This window comes from Micrasema longulum, unplaced genomic scaffold, assembly GCF_059751315.1.
Source record: "Micrasema longulum isolate JH-2025_06_02 unplaced genomic scaffold, ASM5975131v1 h1tg000404l, whole genome shotgun sequence".
In the NCBI taxonomy this organism is placed as follows: Eukaryota; Metazoa; Arthropoda; class Insecta; order Trichoptera; family Brachycentridae; genus Micrasema; species Micrasema longulum.
Genome location: NW_028277604.1, coordinates 188,504 through 208,142, shown reverse-complemented (window position 1 = coordinate 208,142; position 19,639 = coordinate 188,504). Strand labels below are relative to the sequence as shown.

General features: G+C 35.2%; 1 protein-coding gene across 1 annotated transcript; it reads right to left on the bottom strand.

Moving 5' to 3' along the window:
* Positions 1-658: 658 nt before the first annotated feature.
* Positions 659-18,236, bottom strand: LOC148281825 (isocitrate dehydrogenase [NADP], mitochondrial-like). The gene is made up of 9 exons (XM_088226055.1): positions 18,055-18,236; positions 10,915-11,030; positions 8,495-8,639; positions 7,216-7,415; positions 5,979-6,113; positions 5,466-5,569; positions 5,123-5,273; positions 3,061-3,294; positions 659-2,039 (listed from the first exon to the last, which is right to left on the bottom strand). The coding sequence occupies exons 1-9, from the start codon at positions 18,152-18,154 to the stop codon at positions 1,887-1,889; spliced, it is 1,338 nt and encodes a 445-aa protein (XP_088082181.1). The 5' UTR covers positions 18,155-18,236; the 3' UTR covers positions 659-1,886.
* Between the last annotated feature and the right edge of the window lie 1,403 nt (positions 18,237-19,639).

Sequence of the window (19,639 nt, the reverse complement as noted above, 5' to 3'; positions counted from 1 at the left end):
AAGGCTCTCAACAGGCATTCCGTAGCATATGGCCCGGCCAACCGTATCGCCTCCGCCTGTTATGTTTCATATGTTCACACATAGGCAGAATGGTAAATATTACACAGTGTTTATACACTAACTAATGTTATCATTGAAACCAGGCATTGACAAGTCATTAGGCCCCGTAAACTAGTTTCTTCATCTCTGTTGGAATGTTTATCTATCTAATATGTTTCATTTATGTAATATTTTTAGTAAAATTAGATTTTATGTGTATTAAATTTATATTTAAGGTAATTAAAATATATTTGATATTTTTTGGTGCATTATTTGAACGATCTTGCTGCGAGATATGGCATAGATTTATAATACCATAAAAAGCGTGTTGTCCAGATGTTTATTGAAATTTATATTTATGTAATAATTTTTGTAACAATAACCCAATACTTTAAAGTACTTAGGACTTTGAGGAAGACATTTTAGCAATAGATATGAGAGCACTCGAAACCCGCTCAGTAGCCCGGGCCCTCTAAAGACCTAGGGCTTGAAGAGCGATAATTAAGTTACGGGGGCCACGTCGCAATTGATCTACTCAGTAGAGCCTTATTTTTTTAAAAAGGAACACAGGTTACCATAGTATAACGTAAGGGAGTAAAATAAATAAAATCACAGCGTATCCAGTCCATACAATGTATGAAATATTTATTAGAAAAATAAACATTGAAGAAACAACGTAAAAAATACATCGGATCATATTTTACATAAATAAGTCAGGCAGAAATGATTTAATTAATGTTTTCACAACACAAAATACTTCAAACATTCTAGTTTGTAGAATCAAGGTTTTTTTGCTTCCTTTTACGATACCATTCAGTCAGTATTTCTTTCAAATGGAAACTATTGTATCCTTATAAATAATGTTTTTTTGATGCAAAATAGTTGCATCTCACAATTTACCTAAGTATTTAATACTAGCATATCTTCGCCATATAAATGAGTTTAAAAAATCATTGGGAAATAAATCACAAAGAAAGTTATACCAACCAAAAAGTGTAACATACAAAAATCACTTTGGTGTTTTTAAATTTTCCTATTTGCGAATTGTATACACGATGTTTCGCCTTCATTTGACCACATTTCGCAAGGAAAAATCAAATTTAATTGTTTTCCACTACAATACTTCAAAATTTAATATACATGCATGTATAAATATAAATTTTGATATGCAAATATAATTCTTATGAAATCTGTTCCAGTTTTATAAAAAATAGCGTAAACATTGAAGTAACACAATGAAATTTTATTATTCAAGAATATTTAAAATATTTATTATTAGCCTATTTAAGAGTTGCGAGTTTACCAACACATATTTTTTTTTTTGCAATATTATTTGTACAAAATAATTAGATTCAATATTAAAGTAAAATTGATTTAAAATTGTATAAAACTATATTCCGTGATGTGGAAATCTCATTAAATCACGGCGTGTATAAAATAGGTCAATATTTTACTAGATATATTGTAGAAACCAAACAAATAATGATAAATGGAACAAAAATACAATGAATCGAGTAGTATCATGTTAACCGGACTTTCGAGACAATTATCCATGAGGACATTTTTTGTACTTCAAAATAAATAGGTGAACGCGCCAACCAATATACCCAGGAGGCGAATACCCTGTTTTAGGTCCTGGATTCGATTCCTGGGAGGGTCAACATGAAATATTACAGCAATATTTCGCTGTCCTTTGACTGGCACTTGAAGCGTATAACTGATCACCGTGCCTTCGCGCAAAAGATGATTGAGCTACGCCACATTTGATGATTCTCACTGGGTGATGTTACGAACAAGTTTGTCTTTATTTGGTTCCTGTTTATCATTACTGGTCGGCAGTGAGGTACTTAGCGGGCGAGGTTGTGGTCCAGCTGCGAAGCGATGGCCTCCAGGAAGTCCTCTGTGTTGAGGTACATGCCCTCCTTGAGGTTGGGGAGGCCGTGGATGGCGGCGGCGAGGTCCTTGGTCATCTTCCCGCTGTCGACGCAGTCTACGCACGCCTGGAATTGAAAGCATATTTAGACTTTGTATGGTTTTACTAGCTAGAGCCATTGGCGTATAATGACTACTGACCGACCTATGTTTCGGTTTTGGCCAATTTCGGTTTGGATAATTTATATAGCGCCATTTTTGTGAAAATCACCTAATGGGCGCTGCACAATAAATAAATATCCCAGCACGTCTTGCAGCTACAGAGCGCATGGACGGCTGGGATTCTAGTTCCTCGTCTCCAATTATGATATATAGGGGCTAGATTACAGCATGTCTTGCAGCTATAGAGCGCATGGACAGTATGAAATCTAGCCCCTATTTACATTTTTTATTTTATTTTATTTGACAATGAAGTTTAGAATTTAAGTGATTTTTAAAAAACTAAATAAAAAACAAATTTATAAAAATAGAAGTTAGATTACAACAAGTCTTGCAGCTACTGAGAGCGCATGGACGGTTGAAATTCTGGACCCCATTTACTAAATTTAGATAGTTGATAACATTAACATGATATGATTTATATAATATGATAGCTAACATGATATGATTTATATAATATGATAGCTAACATCACAAAAAGTCTTGCAGCTACAAAGCGCATCGACGAGTGGAATTTTAGCAACACAAGTTATGTAAGTATGGTAATTGGGTGAACATGTAACAGCACAAAAAGTTAACGATAAAAAAACTAAACAAAGATAGCATTCCTTAATTTATTTTTAAGGTTACAAGATGATAGACGATACTCGAACTCGAAGGGTCCCTGTTTTAGGTAGGGTCTATTGTCCTTTTCCTAATACATAACTGTAAAAACATTTGGTTCACATTTCCCTGGGGGATGATAGTAGATGCGCATCTGTGTGCGTAGTGTATGTACAAAGAGATCTACCGTTTCTGCCGTAGTGTCAGTCAATTTTGTCTGAAAATTCGGCTCAGACGAAACATACTCGATACATTGTTGATAAAATGTTTACGCTAGCGTAGGTAGAGTGAGCGGTGAGCGTGAGATAAATAGGGTTCAAAGCTTACCTTCTCGAGGGCCAGGGCGAACTTGTTAAGCTCGGGCGTGTTGTCCAGCTTGGCGCGGTGCGAGAGGCCGCGCGTCCACGCGTACACCGAGGCCACGGGGTTGGTGGACGTGGGCCGGCCGCGCTGGTGCTCGCGGTAGTGGCGCGTCACGGTGCCGTGCGCGGCCTCCGACTCCAGCGTGCGGCCGTCGGGACACATGAGCACCGAGGTCATCATGCCCAGGGAGCCGTAGCCCTGGGAAAATTCAAGTCGGGTTAATTCTACATTATTTTCATTCCAATCTTTCAACTTTGGTTACCTCCGTATTGCGGGGATACCAGATTCGATACCCGAGTGAAGTTGTGTAATTTAAAAAGTAGACTACTGTAGTTATGGATAACTCATATAGCGCCATTTCTAGTGATTTAGGTGATTTGAAGTCTCATTCAATTTGGAATTTGTTAGTGCATTTAAAATCGAGTTTTACATTTTTGTTTCCACATTCAATGTCGGAGAAATTTGCGATCCGCACTGAAAACTGACAGATCAACAGTCAGACATTAGTCTCTATCATTATACAAACTTTTTGATCAGAGAAATTTGTAGCTTGAAAGACAGTTTATTGTGTTTTGCGGATATTCATTGCCACTATTTTCATGTTTTTGACAGCTCAAGAGTCTGAAGTAGAGGTGTTAAAAAAAGCAGTAATTTGTTACCTTCCATTCGTTACTTCTTGAAGTATTGAGTAACGATATTCATAATACTACTAGAATCGTGGATTCAATCGAAGAATTCGTTACTACTCGGTTCGGAATTCGGTAATATGGTATTTTTTACTCGCCAAATTCAGATACTATCGCTGAATTCAGATCAGTTCCTCGTCGACAGAAAGTAACGAATACTTATGAGAAAGTAAAAAATAAATCTGATTACTCAAAAGTAATGAAAGTGTGCAAGCCTACGTCTGAAGTTAATCTCTAATCTAAAAAGGTACTCACAAAGGTTTACTTTCGATCTAATAAAGCTCAACCCGCCCAGGGCAATGCAGATTGAACAAACACTTTGCAAGAAAGAATCTTTCCCAAACTTCTAGATGTAGGTTCTGCAATGCAGATGAGGAAACACCAATATACATGTGAATGTGATGCTTTACATCATAAAAAGAGCCTCATCCTCGGGGAACCACTCGTTAAACCTGAGGATGTTAAAGAGCTTGTCCCCTACCTAATAGTCCGATGCTTTACGGATCTGGGCTTGCAGGGGGAGATTTAGCAAAAGGAGAACTCTCGCCTTCCACACAGTAGCCGGGCTCTTTATAGACCTGGGTTTGAGGGCGAGAACTATTTACGTGGACCTGTCACAATAGATCTTCACAGGTTGCAGTGACTTTAGGAGCTTGTATAGCACTGACCTTCCCCACCCATAAGAATGAGAATAAGAGTAATCCAATCATTATACCAATTCTTGGCCAGAAAAAATTGCAATTCCAACTGCGTCTGAAGTTAGTATCTAATCTCTATCACTATACCAACGTGTTGGTAAGTTAAATTAATAGATTAAAGCATACGATTATTATTATATTGGTTGTAATTTTAAAGATAATTTGAACATTTCTACTTAACGAACATTTATAGCTGCCATTTCTGTGTTTTTTTGTTGTAATTTTACATAAATGTAAAAGTGAACATAAAAAAATTAACAAAGAAAATAAAAAGTACAGTCAGGAATACAATATATTTATAAGAAAGAAGTAAAAAGTTACATTTATAATTCCTCTTTGTGTTGTACTGATTAAAAACACCGTTCATAAGTTTTTTTTGAATTTATGTATGCTATCCTAAAAATATTAATTATCAAAAATAAAATAAACAAACTATTGTAAGATGTCTCCCCATTATGTACACAAGAATTGTTTTTTTCTTTTACGTAATGGGAAACGTTAATGTAAATATTTGTATTTAATTCATGTAAAAATTGTATTTTGTAGTATTATTGTATTTATATTTGTTATCTGAATAAAAAAAAATATATATATACAAAATGTGAAGAATTTTTTTCTCTTAAGAGTTGTGTAATTATTTACCTGAGCAACAATATCGGACTGGACATCTCCATCGTAGTTCTTGCAGGACCACACGAATCCTCCGGAGCTCTTCAGACCCTGAGCGACCATGTCATCGATCAGTCGGTGCTCGTACCAGATCTTGGCGGCATCGAAGTCCTTCTTGTACGTCCTGCCAACAGACAATTTCGTTCATAATAACGAAAGAATTTGTCATCCTATCTACCATTAAAATGACTATTACAATATAAATATCAACATAGAGAATCAAATCTCTTTTTAAGGAACAAATATTTTTGATTGGCTGGACATGGAACGAAATATACAAGCGGCACGAAAAGTCTTTGAAATTCGGGTCACTTACTCTTCAAAAATTTCTTGGAAGATATCCTTGAAGCGACCATCGTACTTCTTCAGGATGGTATTCTTGGTGGACAGGTATAGGGGCCACTTCTTTTGGAGAGCCACCTATGATGAAAAACATGACAAATTAATAACACAAACATATGTACAGCGGAACCTGCTTAATGCGATCACTATGGGACCTGTAACTTTTGACAACATTAAGCAGAGAATAAAAAAATATATATTCACGAACATTGCTGAACCAAAATTTTAATCTGGATTCAACTCGACTGTCTTTCCCGGATCGATTTATTTTTCTATCTACGATTTGATTGGAAATTTCTTTACTTGCTATATTTTTTAATATTTTACAATTTTTTTTAAAGTGAACAGCGACAACTTTTTGAAACTCTCAAAAATTTTCCTCTTTTTAAAATTTTAGATAAAATCCACACATTTTTTGCCTTTCTAAGAGTGAATTTGTAATGAATTAATCGTAGGTAATCCAGGAGAATAATAGAAGTGAAGTTACCTGGAACGAAGCGTGAGCGAAGGACTTGATAGACTCGTCAGTGTTGTACATGGCCAGCGCTATTCCGTTTCCCTTGAAGTCAAACAGCAACTGCTTCTGGACGGAGCCGTCGTTGGCTGTGAACACCATCTCCACCTGATGAAAAAATCACATTTAATTAATGAAAGGCAGGTAAACGCCATTGTGTGGAAAAAAATACTTTAATGCTTTCAGCCCGAGTGCTATCATTCAAACATTTTATTAAATGTTGCTAAATGTATGTAACCACTTACCGAATTTTCTATGTCTACCGGTTTCGAGACATACCCGTCTTTTTATCGGGACACCAATTAAACTAACATGCAAATCTTACTAAACACCTTTGCCATAGTAGTTACACAAAAATATAAAACCAATGTGCTGATACGACACATGCTTTTAGTAGCTAACACTATTGTGCACTGATTATAATTTATGAAAATCTTTGATTTTAGATTCTTTCGTCTTAAAAATAAAAAAATACCAAAAATTTTCAAATAATTGATTTAGTGCATACAAATTGCAAAATGTTTTTTCATCCATAGGAATTTAGTTCTGAAAGTTTAACTCTTTGAAGCAGTAGTATAAAAAAGGTATAAAACTGGCATAGAGGGAGTCTAAGAGGCCTCCGTGGTGTAGTGGTCAAGACGCTTGACTCACGCACCGAAGGTTCTGGGTTCGATTCCCAGTGAGAACACAAAAATCAAAATGTGATTTTTCTCAAGCCTGGGTGCTCTGTGATGTAATTTACCACTGTAATTAGGCCTCCTGGCCTGTTGTGGTGCAAAAAAAATGTAAAAAATGTAAATGTTAAAAAATGCCATTTATATTTTTTACACTCACTAACCAAAGAAATAAGAGCAAATTATTATATTTTATTAAAATAAAAAGCTGTGCCTCGAAGAGTTAGAACAGATACATAATATCTGTACCTCTGAGGCAGACTTTGATGAAATGACATTTCAATTTTTCGTACCCAGTTTATGATCTTGTCCATTGATTTTGAAAAATTGTAAATGTTATAATGAAAGAACCAATGTGTAAAGATACTGAAAATACAAATTAATGCTATAAGTAATTAGAAATAACTTAGAGAAAGTAGTTTCTTTAGGCATGTTTTAAACATTTTACGTTTGGATTTGCATCCGTCTGCCTCTGAGGTACGGATATTTATTGTTTTATTCGTAATATGGTCCAATTTGGACAGTGGATAATTTACCTTGCCGGGTTTCCCCACAATCATGTCCTGGGCCTTGTACTGGTCGCCGTGGGCGTGGCGCCCGATGACTATGGGCTTGGTCCAGCCGGGCACCAGCTTGGGAATGGTCTGGCAGATGATGGGCTCCCTGAACACGGTGCCCCCGAGGATGTTACGGATGGTCCCGTTTGGACTCAGCCACATCTTCTTCAGCTTGAATTCTGCACACAAATGTCATTGGATGATTTGAGTGATTAGAAGGCCTAAGCTTACATATTAGAAATCTTAGAAATTAAAAAAACGATAAATAAAAACAAAAAAATGAATAAAATAATAAACAGTATTTTCTATATTACTCTCCCATAAGGGGCCTATGCAAAAAGACAGCTTTTTAACAAAATGAATTAAATACGAGATTCTTTAAGAAATTTCAACAATTTGATATTCAATAATAAATAATAACAAAAAGCATATTTCAGTATGAAAAAAGATATGTTTTTAAAGTTTTTTAAGCAATAACATAGTGGCGTGATTATTGACCAAAGTAACATTATTTTTCGCTAAAGAACACATGAGGTGTCTTCACAATAACAATTTCTCAAAATTTGCAAATCACATAATTAATTTTAATCATGATTTAAATAAAGATACAGGAATTCAAATCTTACATACAAATAATAAAGGATTAAAAGTAAATAATGTGGAAATATTTCACAGGTGAAAGGCTTTAAAAAAATAATGTTCCTTTGATCAATAATCAAACCACCTTTCATTGATGTTCCATTGTAATGGTCACCCTATACCTGTTAAACTCACGCCCATCCCTCTTTTTTCAAATATTTCTCCCACACCTTCAAACAATTTCACAACTTAATCAGTGCAATTAAGGGTTGCCTTCTAAACGCATGGCATGTGGGTTTAAATTGGTGTCCCGAGGAAGAGACGGGTACGTCTAGAAATTGGTAGACATAGAATAGTCGAAAAGTGGTTGCATACAAATATTTAATTATGTTCCATCTTCCCTTTCAAAAAATATTTTCCTCTGAGTTACAATAACTATATTTTTATTTTTTAATCATGATATAGTATGTACACAAAGTGACAAAACAAGGAACGACTCGTGTCTGTGAACTTGCCCTGTCTTGTTAGAAAATCCATACTAAGTTGGAGCAAATAATTCTGATGAATTATACTTAACAGAATACTTTTCTTATATTTGGGAATGGATGCCATAAATAAATTTGGTAACTGTTTAAGTTGAATGAATTCTCTATGAATATTCTTTTATGGTATGGCGTACCTTCGACCCTCTGCTCATCGGGAGTGATGGTGGCACACTTGATGCCGACGTTGTACTTCAGGATGGCGTGAGCCGAGTCTATAGTGACCTGGTCATCTGTGGCGTCACGGTGTGGCAGCCCCAGGTCATAATACTTGCAGTCCACCTGACGGCACAAAACATACAATCAATAGCGTCAAGTTATTTGAGGAATTTGAGATCTTAGATATAAGGCAATTATATATTTTTAGAATAATAATGTTTGTGAAAGCAAATTATTCTACCGAATCCCAAAAGGCACACTCCCACACCATCAGAAGCCAAACTAGAGGATGGGTCATGGGGTCTACCGCAAACTCTGAATTCGGGCAAAGGACTTTCAGATTTCTGGGCCCCGAAACATTCAATTTACTACCCGAACATTGCAAAACTATGACCCGGATTCAATTAAATAAATTTGTAAAAATTTGGTTACTGGGTTTAGGTAGAGACAAATCAGAAAATTTATTCAAAAACATTCTTAAATAATAAATGATATAAATGAATAATGTATAACTGTATAATAAATTAACTAGTAGGTAGTATTAAAATTAAAATTAATTTCAACAGAGAGGGAAAACATTTTTGAGAAGGGAATATGGAAGTCTAGGCATTTACAGGGCTTGTGACTTGTCATTGGCTGGTTTAAGTGACCACTTTACACACTGAGTAACATTCACCATACTGCCCATGTTTGAACATCCACATTTCCTCAACTCTTCCACCCGTTGACTTTTGTGAAGTAAAATAGCTGAAACCTTTATCACGTGGGTGAGATTCATCCGGCTGAACCAAATCACCTACTAGGCAACGCCTGAAAACAATTTTCCAATTTTTATACTTCTTCTTTTACCAGGTAGTAATCCAACAATGTTTGAGTATGTCCAAATGCTTGCAGACTGGCTGGATTTCCTCCCTAGGGAGTTGTTTATATAAAGGAAGAGGAAGGAGAGGAAATCTAGCCAGTCTGCAAGCATTTGGACATACTCAAACATTGTAGTATTAAAATGGTTTATTTTGCATAAAAATGTCTGTCTTAAACAGGTTGTACCTAATTAGGCAGACTAGACATGATCCAGATTAAATAAGTGTGTATGTAGTTGATAAAGAAATTGTTATTTTTGTTCATAAACCATATTTATTATTATTAATAAATCAGTCATTTTAAAAATATATCTCATTACACAAATTACAGAGGATGACCCCGTTTAAGCTACATGGACCAGATTATCTCTGACATCTCTGACGTAAGCTCCTGACGTCACTGCGACCTGTGAAGATCTGTCGTGATAATTCCCCGTGAATAATTCTCTCCCTCCAAGCCCGGGTCTATAAAGAGCCTGGCTACGGTGTGAAAGGCGAGAGTTTACATTTTGCTAAATCTCCCCCTCCAAGCCCAGATCAAAAAAGTATCGGGCTATTAGGTAGGGGGCGAGCTCTTTAACATCCTCAGGTTTGACCGATGGTCCCCCGAGGATGAGGCTCCTTTTATGATGTAAAGCATCACATTCACAAAGAATGTGTATAGGTGTTTCCTCATCTGCACTGCAGAACCTACATCTAGAAGTTTCAGAATCTATCGCTCCCTACTCACTAAATAAATCGAGCCACTGGAAAAATAAACAAACTCCACTCTGCCGCATTTGATTCACATTTTTCTATCACAGTTAGGTATTTATGATTAGAAAATGACCTTAAAATTGAAGTATTTGAGTAAATATTCAGAACACAAATATTTCTTTAAAAAAATTAAATGGATTATTAGAAAAACGTTAATCACTCAGAATAGACTTGATCCCTGTGATTATTATGGTATGGCAATGACCCCACTGCGGACTAGATTAGATACCCCAGTCCCAATAACAATAATATTATCTGTATCTTCTCCGAGACTCGATAGATAAAATATTCACCTACATATTTATATGATGAGGGTTTTTTTTTGTAGATAGAAATATTGATAAATAATACTGTCTCTTGTCAAAGTCATGATGACAGTTTTTTTTTATAATTGTGCTCTGCTTGAATGCTTGCAAATTGTGAAAAATCACTTTAAAAATCAGTGTTCAGTTCTTTAAATAAACAGGGTTCTACGTGAAAGCATGAATTTACTGAGTGACAAGTTTGGCGACATTATTTCCAGAAATGGTTCCGCTAATTGGCCTCCACGATCCTGGGATTATTTCCTATGGGGGCTATCTATTTGAAACATACATAGAAACTTTGATGTGAAACATACATAGAAACTTTGATGTGAAACATACATAGCAACGTTGATGTGAAACATACATAGCAACTTTGATGTGAAACATACATAGCATAGACTTTGATGTGAAACATACATAGCAACTTTGATGTGAAACATACATGGCAAAGGCTTTGATGCATTTGATGTCAATTACCTTGACGTAGGGGAAGATGAGCCTTTCCTTGATTTTCTCCCAGATAATTCTGGTCATCTCATCACCGTCCATCTCCACCACGGGGTTAGCGGCCTCCACGCGCTTAGCGGCGCCATCTGTAAGACGAAATGAACAAAATTACAATACAATATTTTCAAAAGTTTTTTGGCCTACGGACTCAAACCCTTCATCATAGAGGTGGCCAAAAGATTTATTTCAAAGAGAAGATAAGGATAGATCGAGAGGACGACGACTGGAGTAGGGTAGGAGAGAGCCAAAACAAGAGAAGGATGACCAGAGACAGGAGCCGATGAGGAGCATTCCTAAAGGGGACCAAATCCTATCCTGGGATATATAAAAGATAAAAAATGTTTTTTACTATTATATCATCGATATACTGGTAAAACCTTTTAAATACATTATTGACTATATTGCGAAAAATCAATAGATGCACAAATGTCGACATCTGTTTATTACATAAGACTGAGATAAGCATTATTGACAAAATCAAGAAAGGAGCTCTGCGTCGGTTTTGACATTTAGAGTGAATTGACAGCGAAAGAACGACTAAAAGGATTTACGATGTGAATGTTGAAAGCTGCAGAAAACGAGGAAGACGGAGAAAGACATGACACTATCAAATCCAACAAATACTTGAAGATAGACAAGACACGAGAAAATGTATGAATGTAGAGGAATCTAGGTCAGTATGCAAAGACAGAGTAATATGGCGTTCTATCTTCTCTGTCTACCCCTACGGCTAAACAGCGTGATGGTTTGTTGTTTTTGTTGTAATATATATCTTAGAGTAATAAGCTAATAGAGTGGCCCATACGGAGAAAAAACATTCCATGATTATTGACCACAAAGTTAGCTACAGGATACCAGCAATACAACAGTAGATATTTGGGTTGAGAATTGCAAGCTCAAACCGAAACCGTCCATTACACGTTTGTTGTTAAACTCAAAACACCAAAATTTGAAACGCCTTTGTTCTATGCTATAGAATTTAAGGGCTTCTCTAGAGAATTATTACACATCATATATATATTTCATCGAAAATTTATAAAAAACAGCAGATGTTTTTAGATAAAGAAATACCGGATATTAAAAATGTACTCGACTGAACCAGTTTTAGAGCACAAATGTCACAGATAAAAATATAATTTATGAACTCAATTTGTCATAGTTGAATTAGTTTACACACTGAAGTAATTTAATACTTGAATAAAAATTATATTTGTAAAAAATATATATTAAAAAATATATGTGTATAAACACATTAAAAAAAATTATAATGCCAATCTTCAAACGTAAAATAAACACAACGGGGATAACCCGGTCGACAGAGTCCCGTGGTAGCGTCGCGAACCGACGGATCGTTGGTCAGAGGTTATAACCCATTAAAAATACAATTAATTCTCATTCTTAGTCACAGTTATTTCAGGCTAGTTGAAAATGTCCCCACATCATCATCCTCTTTTTACACCTAACGGTGCATAGGGCACTGCATTGGTGCACCAATCACAGCGTATCTTGATCATTTTGTTACATGAAGGTAAGATGATCAGTCTTACGCTTCAGGTGCCAGTCCAGGGACTATGAAATATTCTGGCGCGAAAACACCCTTTTCAATTTTTCAATAAATATTCCATATCAACCATGTCGGGAATCGAACCCGAGACCCGAGAATTTTTGCATATGCATTTAATTTGTCTCAGCTGGAAGAAGCATGAGCTTATCGTTCTACTAATTTGAGCGTCAAGAGAAAGGTCAGAATTAAGGAAGACTGCCAGTAGTTGAATGGAGGGTAAAGCGGTAATCCTTACATCGGGTGGTGCAGTATCTTAAACCAAATTCTGTCGTCTGGCTGAAGCCAACCATAGTTGTTCCGTTTTAGATGGGTTAAATATTGGTCTATTTTCAGCCATCCAGTTTCCTATTTTCTCGATGCATCCATTAATTAAATTAACAAGCACCCTTATCTCGCCGCACGTCTAAATCATGTATAAATGACGTCTAGAGAAACATTTCATTTCTCTTCCTTAATCTATCCTCCATTCCTCTTTATTCCGTTTTCTCATTGAGTAATAGTATTAATTTAAGGTAATTTATATACAAACACATTTATTTCTACTCTGTTTATCTTTAGTTTTTTATTTTATTTTTTATTGAATACGTTTGGTACTAACTTAAATTACCTAGATAAAACTTATCTGGACTGTCTTTAACCCTTATCTTTTGATGTTATTATATCATGGCAGCTTTCAAAAATAACTGGGAGTGTGGCTAGGAATAGCAGGCGCCACATTCAACAGTATGAAGGCAGTCTGGAGATCGGATATTTACTCAGTGAAAACCAAATCCCGCTTATATAACCCCTGCACCTATTCTCTACAAATGTGAACTGTAGCACCCCACTAGCGCCCAAAAGAGCAAACTTCCGAGTTATTGGATGTGCGGTGGTTTGACTTTGTGAGGAATGAAGTAATGAGAAAACGGACGCAGCAAACTTCGGTGACAACTGTCATCGAGCGGAGGCGATACGGTTGGCTCGGCCATGTGATGCGGATGCCTCCTGAGAGGCTTCACCGCGCTTGCCTGCTTTACGAGGCATCAGAATCTTGACGTCTTCGACGTCCGCTGCTGACTGTTCGTCGGCAGTTTGTGTCAGAACTCCGGGACGCGAACCTGACTTGGGAGGATGCACAAAAGCTGGCAGCCGATAGATATGCTTGGAGGAATAATATATACTATTATTTTTTTTCCGAATAAACTATGTGAGGACTAAACTATACATTCTGGACATTGGGGCATAAAAACAAAAGTAGCTATTAGAAGATTTAATAAATAGCAGATTTTGACTTCTGGTGACACTGGTGAAGGAGATGGATTCCATCAGATATTATAAAAGGTTATTTTCAGTGACTCGATTATGTGATTTTTATATTATCAGGTCAACTTTGTAATCTTATATAATAATATTGACATGAATAATTATACTGCAAGTTTGCGGAAATATTTATGTCAAGGATTATATTTATATTATGTCGTAATAATATCCCATAAAGATAGTGTTTTGCAATGCCGATGCAAGACTATTGCAACTGCAAAAATTGCAGTTCTGAGTTAATAATGTTTTTACATTCATAGGTTTGAAAAATTAAAATTCAAAAAATTAAATTAATATCGCATGTGTAAAAAAAACTATTTTTAGATAATAATTCAGAAAGAATTAAGAATTTTTAATCTGAAGACTGATCACCTGCACTTCACTTCATGCGAATGAAATATATATTCAACAATGTTTGATTATGTCCAAATGCTTGCAGACTGGCTGGATTTCCTCCCTAGGGAGTTGTTCATATTTAAATTTATTTCAACAGAGAGGGAAAAATTTTTTTTGAGAAGGAAATATGGAAGTCTAGGCATTTACAGGGCTTATGACCTGTCATTGGCTATGAACAACTCCCTAGGGAGGAAATCCAGCCAGTCTGCAAGCATTTGGACATAATCAAACATTGTTGAATTACTACCTGGTAAAAGAAGAAGTATAAAAATTGAAAAATTGTTTTCAGGCGTTGCCTAGTAGGTGATTTGGTTCAGCCGGATGAATCTCACCCACGTGATAAAGGTTTCAGCTCTTTTACTTCACAAAAGTCAACAGATGGAAGAGTTGAGGAAATGTGGATGTTCAAACATAGGCAGAATGGTGAATGTTACACAGTGTGTAAAGTGGCCACTTAAACCAGCCAATGACAGGTCATAAGCCCTGTAAATGCCTAGACTTCCATATTCCCTTCTCAAAAAAAAATTTTCCCTCTCTGTTGAAATAAATTGAAATATATATTATTTATATATATATTATTTATTATTTGAACTGAAAGATTTAAGAATGGGAGCAAAAATGAGTGATATAACTGTTAACTGTCTTCTGTATGCTGATGATGCCGTGCTTCTTGCTAGCAGCAGAGGAGTTCTGCAGTTCTTGGTTACAAAAGTCTACAACGTATGCAAGAAAGGCGATTTGCTAATGAATGTTGACAAATTGAAAGGGATGAAAATATAACTAAATGTGAGATCAGTGAGAATGGAGATATTCTAAATTAGGTAGAAGAATTTGTGTATCTGGGAAGTATGTTTACTAGGAATGGAAAGGAGGGTGAGTGCCGGGAACAGGGTGAACGGTGCACTGAAATCTACTTTGGCAAACAAATGTTTATCGCAAGAGGCAATCTAGCAGTTCACAATGTGTGAGTGCTGTGTGACAAAACGATGTACGATAGGTGCACAAATGTCGAGATCTCTGAACTATGTAAGGCTGAGACATGCATTTATTATGGACAGAATCAAGAAAGGGGTGCTGCGTCGGTTTGGACATGTAGAGCGAATGGACAGCGAAAAAACGGCTAAAAGGATCTACAATGCGAATGTTGATGGATACAGAAAGCGAGCAAAACCGAGAAAGACATGGCACGATCAAGTCCATCAAATACTTGAAGATGGACATGTCAAGAGTAGGAATAATCCTTCTATCCTCTTTGATTACCCCAGTGGAAAAACGGCGTTAGTTTGTTTGTTTGTTTGAATGAGTTAATCATAGAAATTGATACCTCCATAGAAAACATTTTTTTTTGTTGAACGACTATCTTATTTCAATAAAATTATATCATCACATCATTCCATGTCCACTCCTTAATTGGAGCATATGGTATTTTATTTATTTATTTATTTTATTTATTTTCTTTTTTTAGGAAACATACAGTACAGTTACAAAGTTTTATATTTTACACAGTTAAACTTAACTCTAATGGACCAGTGAAGTTTTCATATTATAAAGTAATTATTTGTAAGGTTATTAATTAAAGTACAAAAAAGGGAATGACAATAAACATAAATAGAATTTGTTTAAAAATTAAAATTAAAGTTTTTTAAATGAAGAAAATTTGTAAAAGTAATTAAAAGTTAAGAATTAAAATAAAGAATGAAAAACACGCTCAGATGTAATAATAAAATAATAATAACATTTTTTTTTAAAGGAAAAACATCAATATACACGTACATATTTTAAGGGATTCAAAGAAACGATGAGACGAATCTTTAAAAAAGTAAATAAATTTAAGTCAATTTAAAAACATCTTCAAAATTAATGACACATAGTAAGAGCAGCAATATATATTATTATTATGGTATCCACAGAGACCCTTCATGCATCTTTATCGGTTGCCAGCTCTTGTGCGTCCTCCCAAGTCAGGTCCTCGTCCCAAAGTTCGGACATAAACTGCCCACGAACAGTCAGCAGTGGACATCCATGACGCCGAGAACCTGATGCCTTGTAAAGAAGGCAAGCGTGGTTAAGGCTCTCAGGAGGCATCAAGAGTATCGCCTCCGCTTGATGATAGTTGTCACCGGAGTTTGCTGTGTCTGTTCTCTCATTACGTCATTCCTCACAAAGTCAAACTACCGCACACCCAAGATTCTTCTGAGACACCTATTCTTAAAACTCAGCATGTTGCTGCTTTGGGCTCTAGTGAAGTGCCACGATTCGCGTCCGTAGAGGAGAATAGGTGTTATAAAGGTGCATTAAGGCAAGACATCTTAAGCATCTGATTAAATCTGATCAGGTGCAAGTCCAAGGACTATGATCTATTGCAGAAAAAAATTTTTTTTTTTTAAAAATAAATATTTGTGTGAATCGAGCCTGAGACCTCGTGCATGGCAAGCAAGACGCTAACCACTAGATTATGAGGGGTAAAATAAATTTATACATGTCATGTAAAGTCCTGTTTATAGAATAATTCATTTTCACCTGCTTAATTATTAAATGATGAATAAAAAATCTAAATATTTACAATCTATATGGATAAGTATGTAAGGTTTAAACAATAAACACACGATGTTTTGAGTATGCCCAAATGTTTGTAGACAGGCAGGATTTCCTAGCTAGGGAGTTATTTAGATCTAAATTTGTTGCAACAGAGAGGGAAAACATTTTTGAGCAGGGAATATGGATGTCGAATGTTACACAGTGTGTAAAGTGGCCACTTAAACCAGGCAATGACAGGTCATAAGCCCTGTAAGTGCCTAGACATCCACATTCCCTTCAACAAATTTAGGAATAAATACATTATTTATTTAAGGTGATTCTAAACGACAATATGAAACTAATTATTCATAGATGGCACACTTTTACCATTTTTTAAAAATACAAAAAATAAGATATATATTTTTTGTTTTGTACACCATTTTGTGAAAAGGAAATAAATTATATTGTTATGGTATTTGTTACAATTTATATGGTGTAAAGTTTCCGCAAACCAAGTTTTGTAAAATTTCCATTGAAAATAAACGTAAAAAGTCATTTTTCAATAAAAAAAATAATAAAAGCGCCATCTTCAAAATCACCTTAATAAGTAAAATAAATGTTGATGTCCAACGGTTTTTAAGTTTGAAATCCATCGCTAAAGAGGGAAAAAACATTTTTGAGAAGGGAATTTAGAAGTCTAGGCATTTAGAGGGTTTATGACATGTCACTGTCTTTTAATTCGCAAAAGTCAACAGATGTTTTAACATAGGATTAATGGTGAATTACACGGTGTGTAAAGCCAGTAATATACCATAAGCCCTGTAAATGCCTAGACTTCAAGAGGGAGTGAAATTCAGCCTTGTCTTTGTATATACTTTTTTAAAGCAGTAATAATTCGGTAAAAACATGAGAAGTCATTTTTGCCCGGTGAACTTCGAACGAATTCGCATCATAAAAAAACATTTGAGTCAACATAAATAAATATCATATTTCTTAAAATCAATAAAAAACATTGTTTGATTTAAATGTTTGGACAGCGCTAAAACAGATGGGATTCTTTTGTCTAAAAATGACTTAAATGCCGGCCAATAGGATATTTTATTATACGACAGATTATCAATATCTAGCCGAATGAGCCAATCTAAACCAATAAGCGATGAATTAAGATAAGATTATTAAAAATATATTTTTAAAGTAATTTGTTTACACATTTGGCGGGATGTTCAATTACAATTAAAAACAGCCAATCACAAAAGTTACCAGCGTCGGACAAAAGGTGTCAAAAAGGTTTTTAACATAACCTTACAGAGGACATTGAAAATGAATTTACTTACAATTTCTGACTTGAGACAGGCAGGGGAGAGAGCTATTCACGCCGGTAGATGTTATGGCTTTCACGCTGGCACCGATTACTTTAGCCAAATTCCCGGCCATTTCGTTTGGTTTGAATAAGCGATCGGACTGCAAATGTCAACCAGCCAAACACGTCACGCCGCAAACTCGCTCTTTGAAAACTGGCCGAAAATTAGCAATGTTTTAATTTCCAAGTTGGCAACGCCGCCGCTAATCTACCAATCAGATATCTACAAATGTTTGCATCAAACAAGGAGTTGTCCGGTAAAATTTGCACTATCGTAAAAACAATCTAGATCGTGAGCAATCTGATTATGAATAATGCACGAGTTGATAACTTTTGCGACGATCTTTTTAAAGTAGGCGATTTTATTGATAACGTAGGATTTTTTTGCAAAAACCTGTAGATTGGCGCCATGCTTTTAAAATTAAAGCTCTCTATTTGATATTTTCAGTCAAATATACGCAAATTATGACTCAAAATATCATTAGAATGTTACTTGCAGTAAAAATAATTGTTTGAAGTTGATTTTTCATTTAACAATAGCAAGGTACTTACATTATTTTGGTGGGGTTATCCATTTTTCTGAGAAAGTTTATACTTTTGTACGCGCACTGGTTATGCTAGAAAAATGGGATGTACCGTACTGTTGTTTGAATAGAGTATTGAGGAACTTCAGCCCTACGGGAAATTGGATACAAAATATATTTTCTAGTCTGCGGTAAAAATTAGAGCAGTAAATTGTACTTCAAAGTTTCTTGAAAATGTGCGAAAAAATAATAATAACGCACTACTTTGAACGACGTCACTTCATATGAACCAACCAATGATATGAGGAATTATGAAAGATAACCTGTTTGCTTGACAGAGAAGAGCCTCTAACGTCACACGCGGAGTTATTTCAGATATACAAAACATTAAAAAAATCATAGCGCTGATAATACGATATAAATATTTTTTTTGGCTTAGTTCAATAGTCTATTGACAAATATTTTAAAAAAAGACACTGAACTTCCTCATTATATTTTAACATTGAAAAAATCTAATTCAACTTTAACGTATTACAGCAGATATGAAGAATATTTTTAAAAAGGTAATATAGAAGTCTAGGCGTCTACAGGGCTTATGATCTGTCATTTTCTGATATGTGGCCAATTTACACACTGCCAATGACAAGTCATAAGCCCTGTAGATGCCTAGACTTCTATATGACCTTCTCTAAATGTTATTTATCTCTGTTGTAATACGTTAATGTTAACAGCTCCCCTAGGAGTTGAATCCAGTCCTTGTCTACAAAAATTTAGACAAATTCAAAATATTGTTGCTAATTTAACTTGTTTTTTTTTCTATCTCTTTTACCCTTTTCATTATATAGTTAATAACTTAATATGTTTCTTATCATTTTATGGTCTTACATTTAACCCTTAGACTGCTAAGCAGATTTTCAAGAATCTAATCAGAGGTGCTATTATTTATTTAGAAAATATTTTTATCGAATACGTCGTTTTCCAATTACACTACTGTTTTAAAAATTAATAGCAATTCCAAGAAAAAGCATCCATTTC

What these genes read in the sequence shown, in the direction of transcription:
- LOC148281825 (XM_088226055.1), bottom strand. Translation starts at nt 18,154, where the DNA reads ATGGCCGGGAATTTGGCTAAAGTAATCGGTGCCAGCGTGAAAGCCATA. An exon ending in AGTCCGATATTGTTGCTCAG is followed by an intron (nt 3,295 to 5,122) that starts GTAAATAATTAC and finishes GAATTTTCCCAG; the next exon opens with GGCTACGGCTCCCTGGGCAT. An exon ending in TCGCCCTGGCCCTCGAGAAG is followed by an intron (nt 2,040 to 3,060) that starts GTAAGCTTTGAA and finishes TTTCAATTCCAG; the next exon opens with GCGTGCGTAGACTGCGTCGA.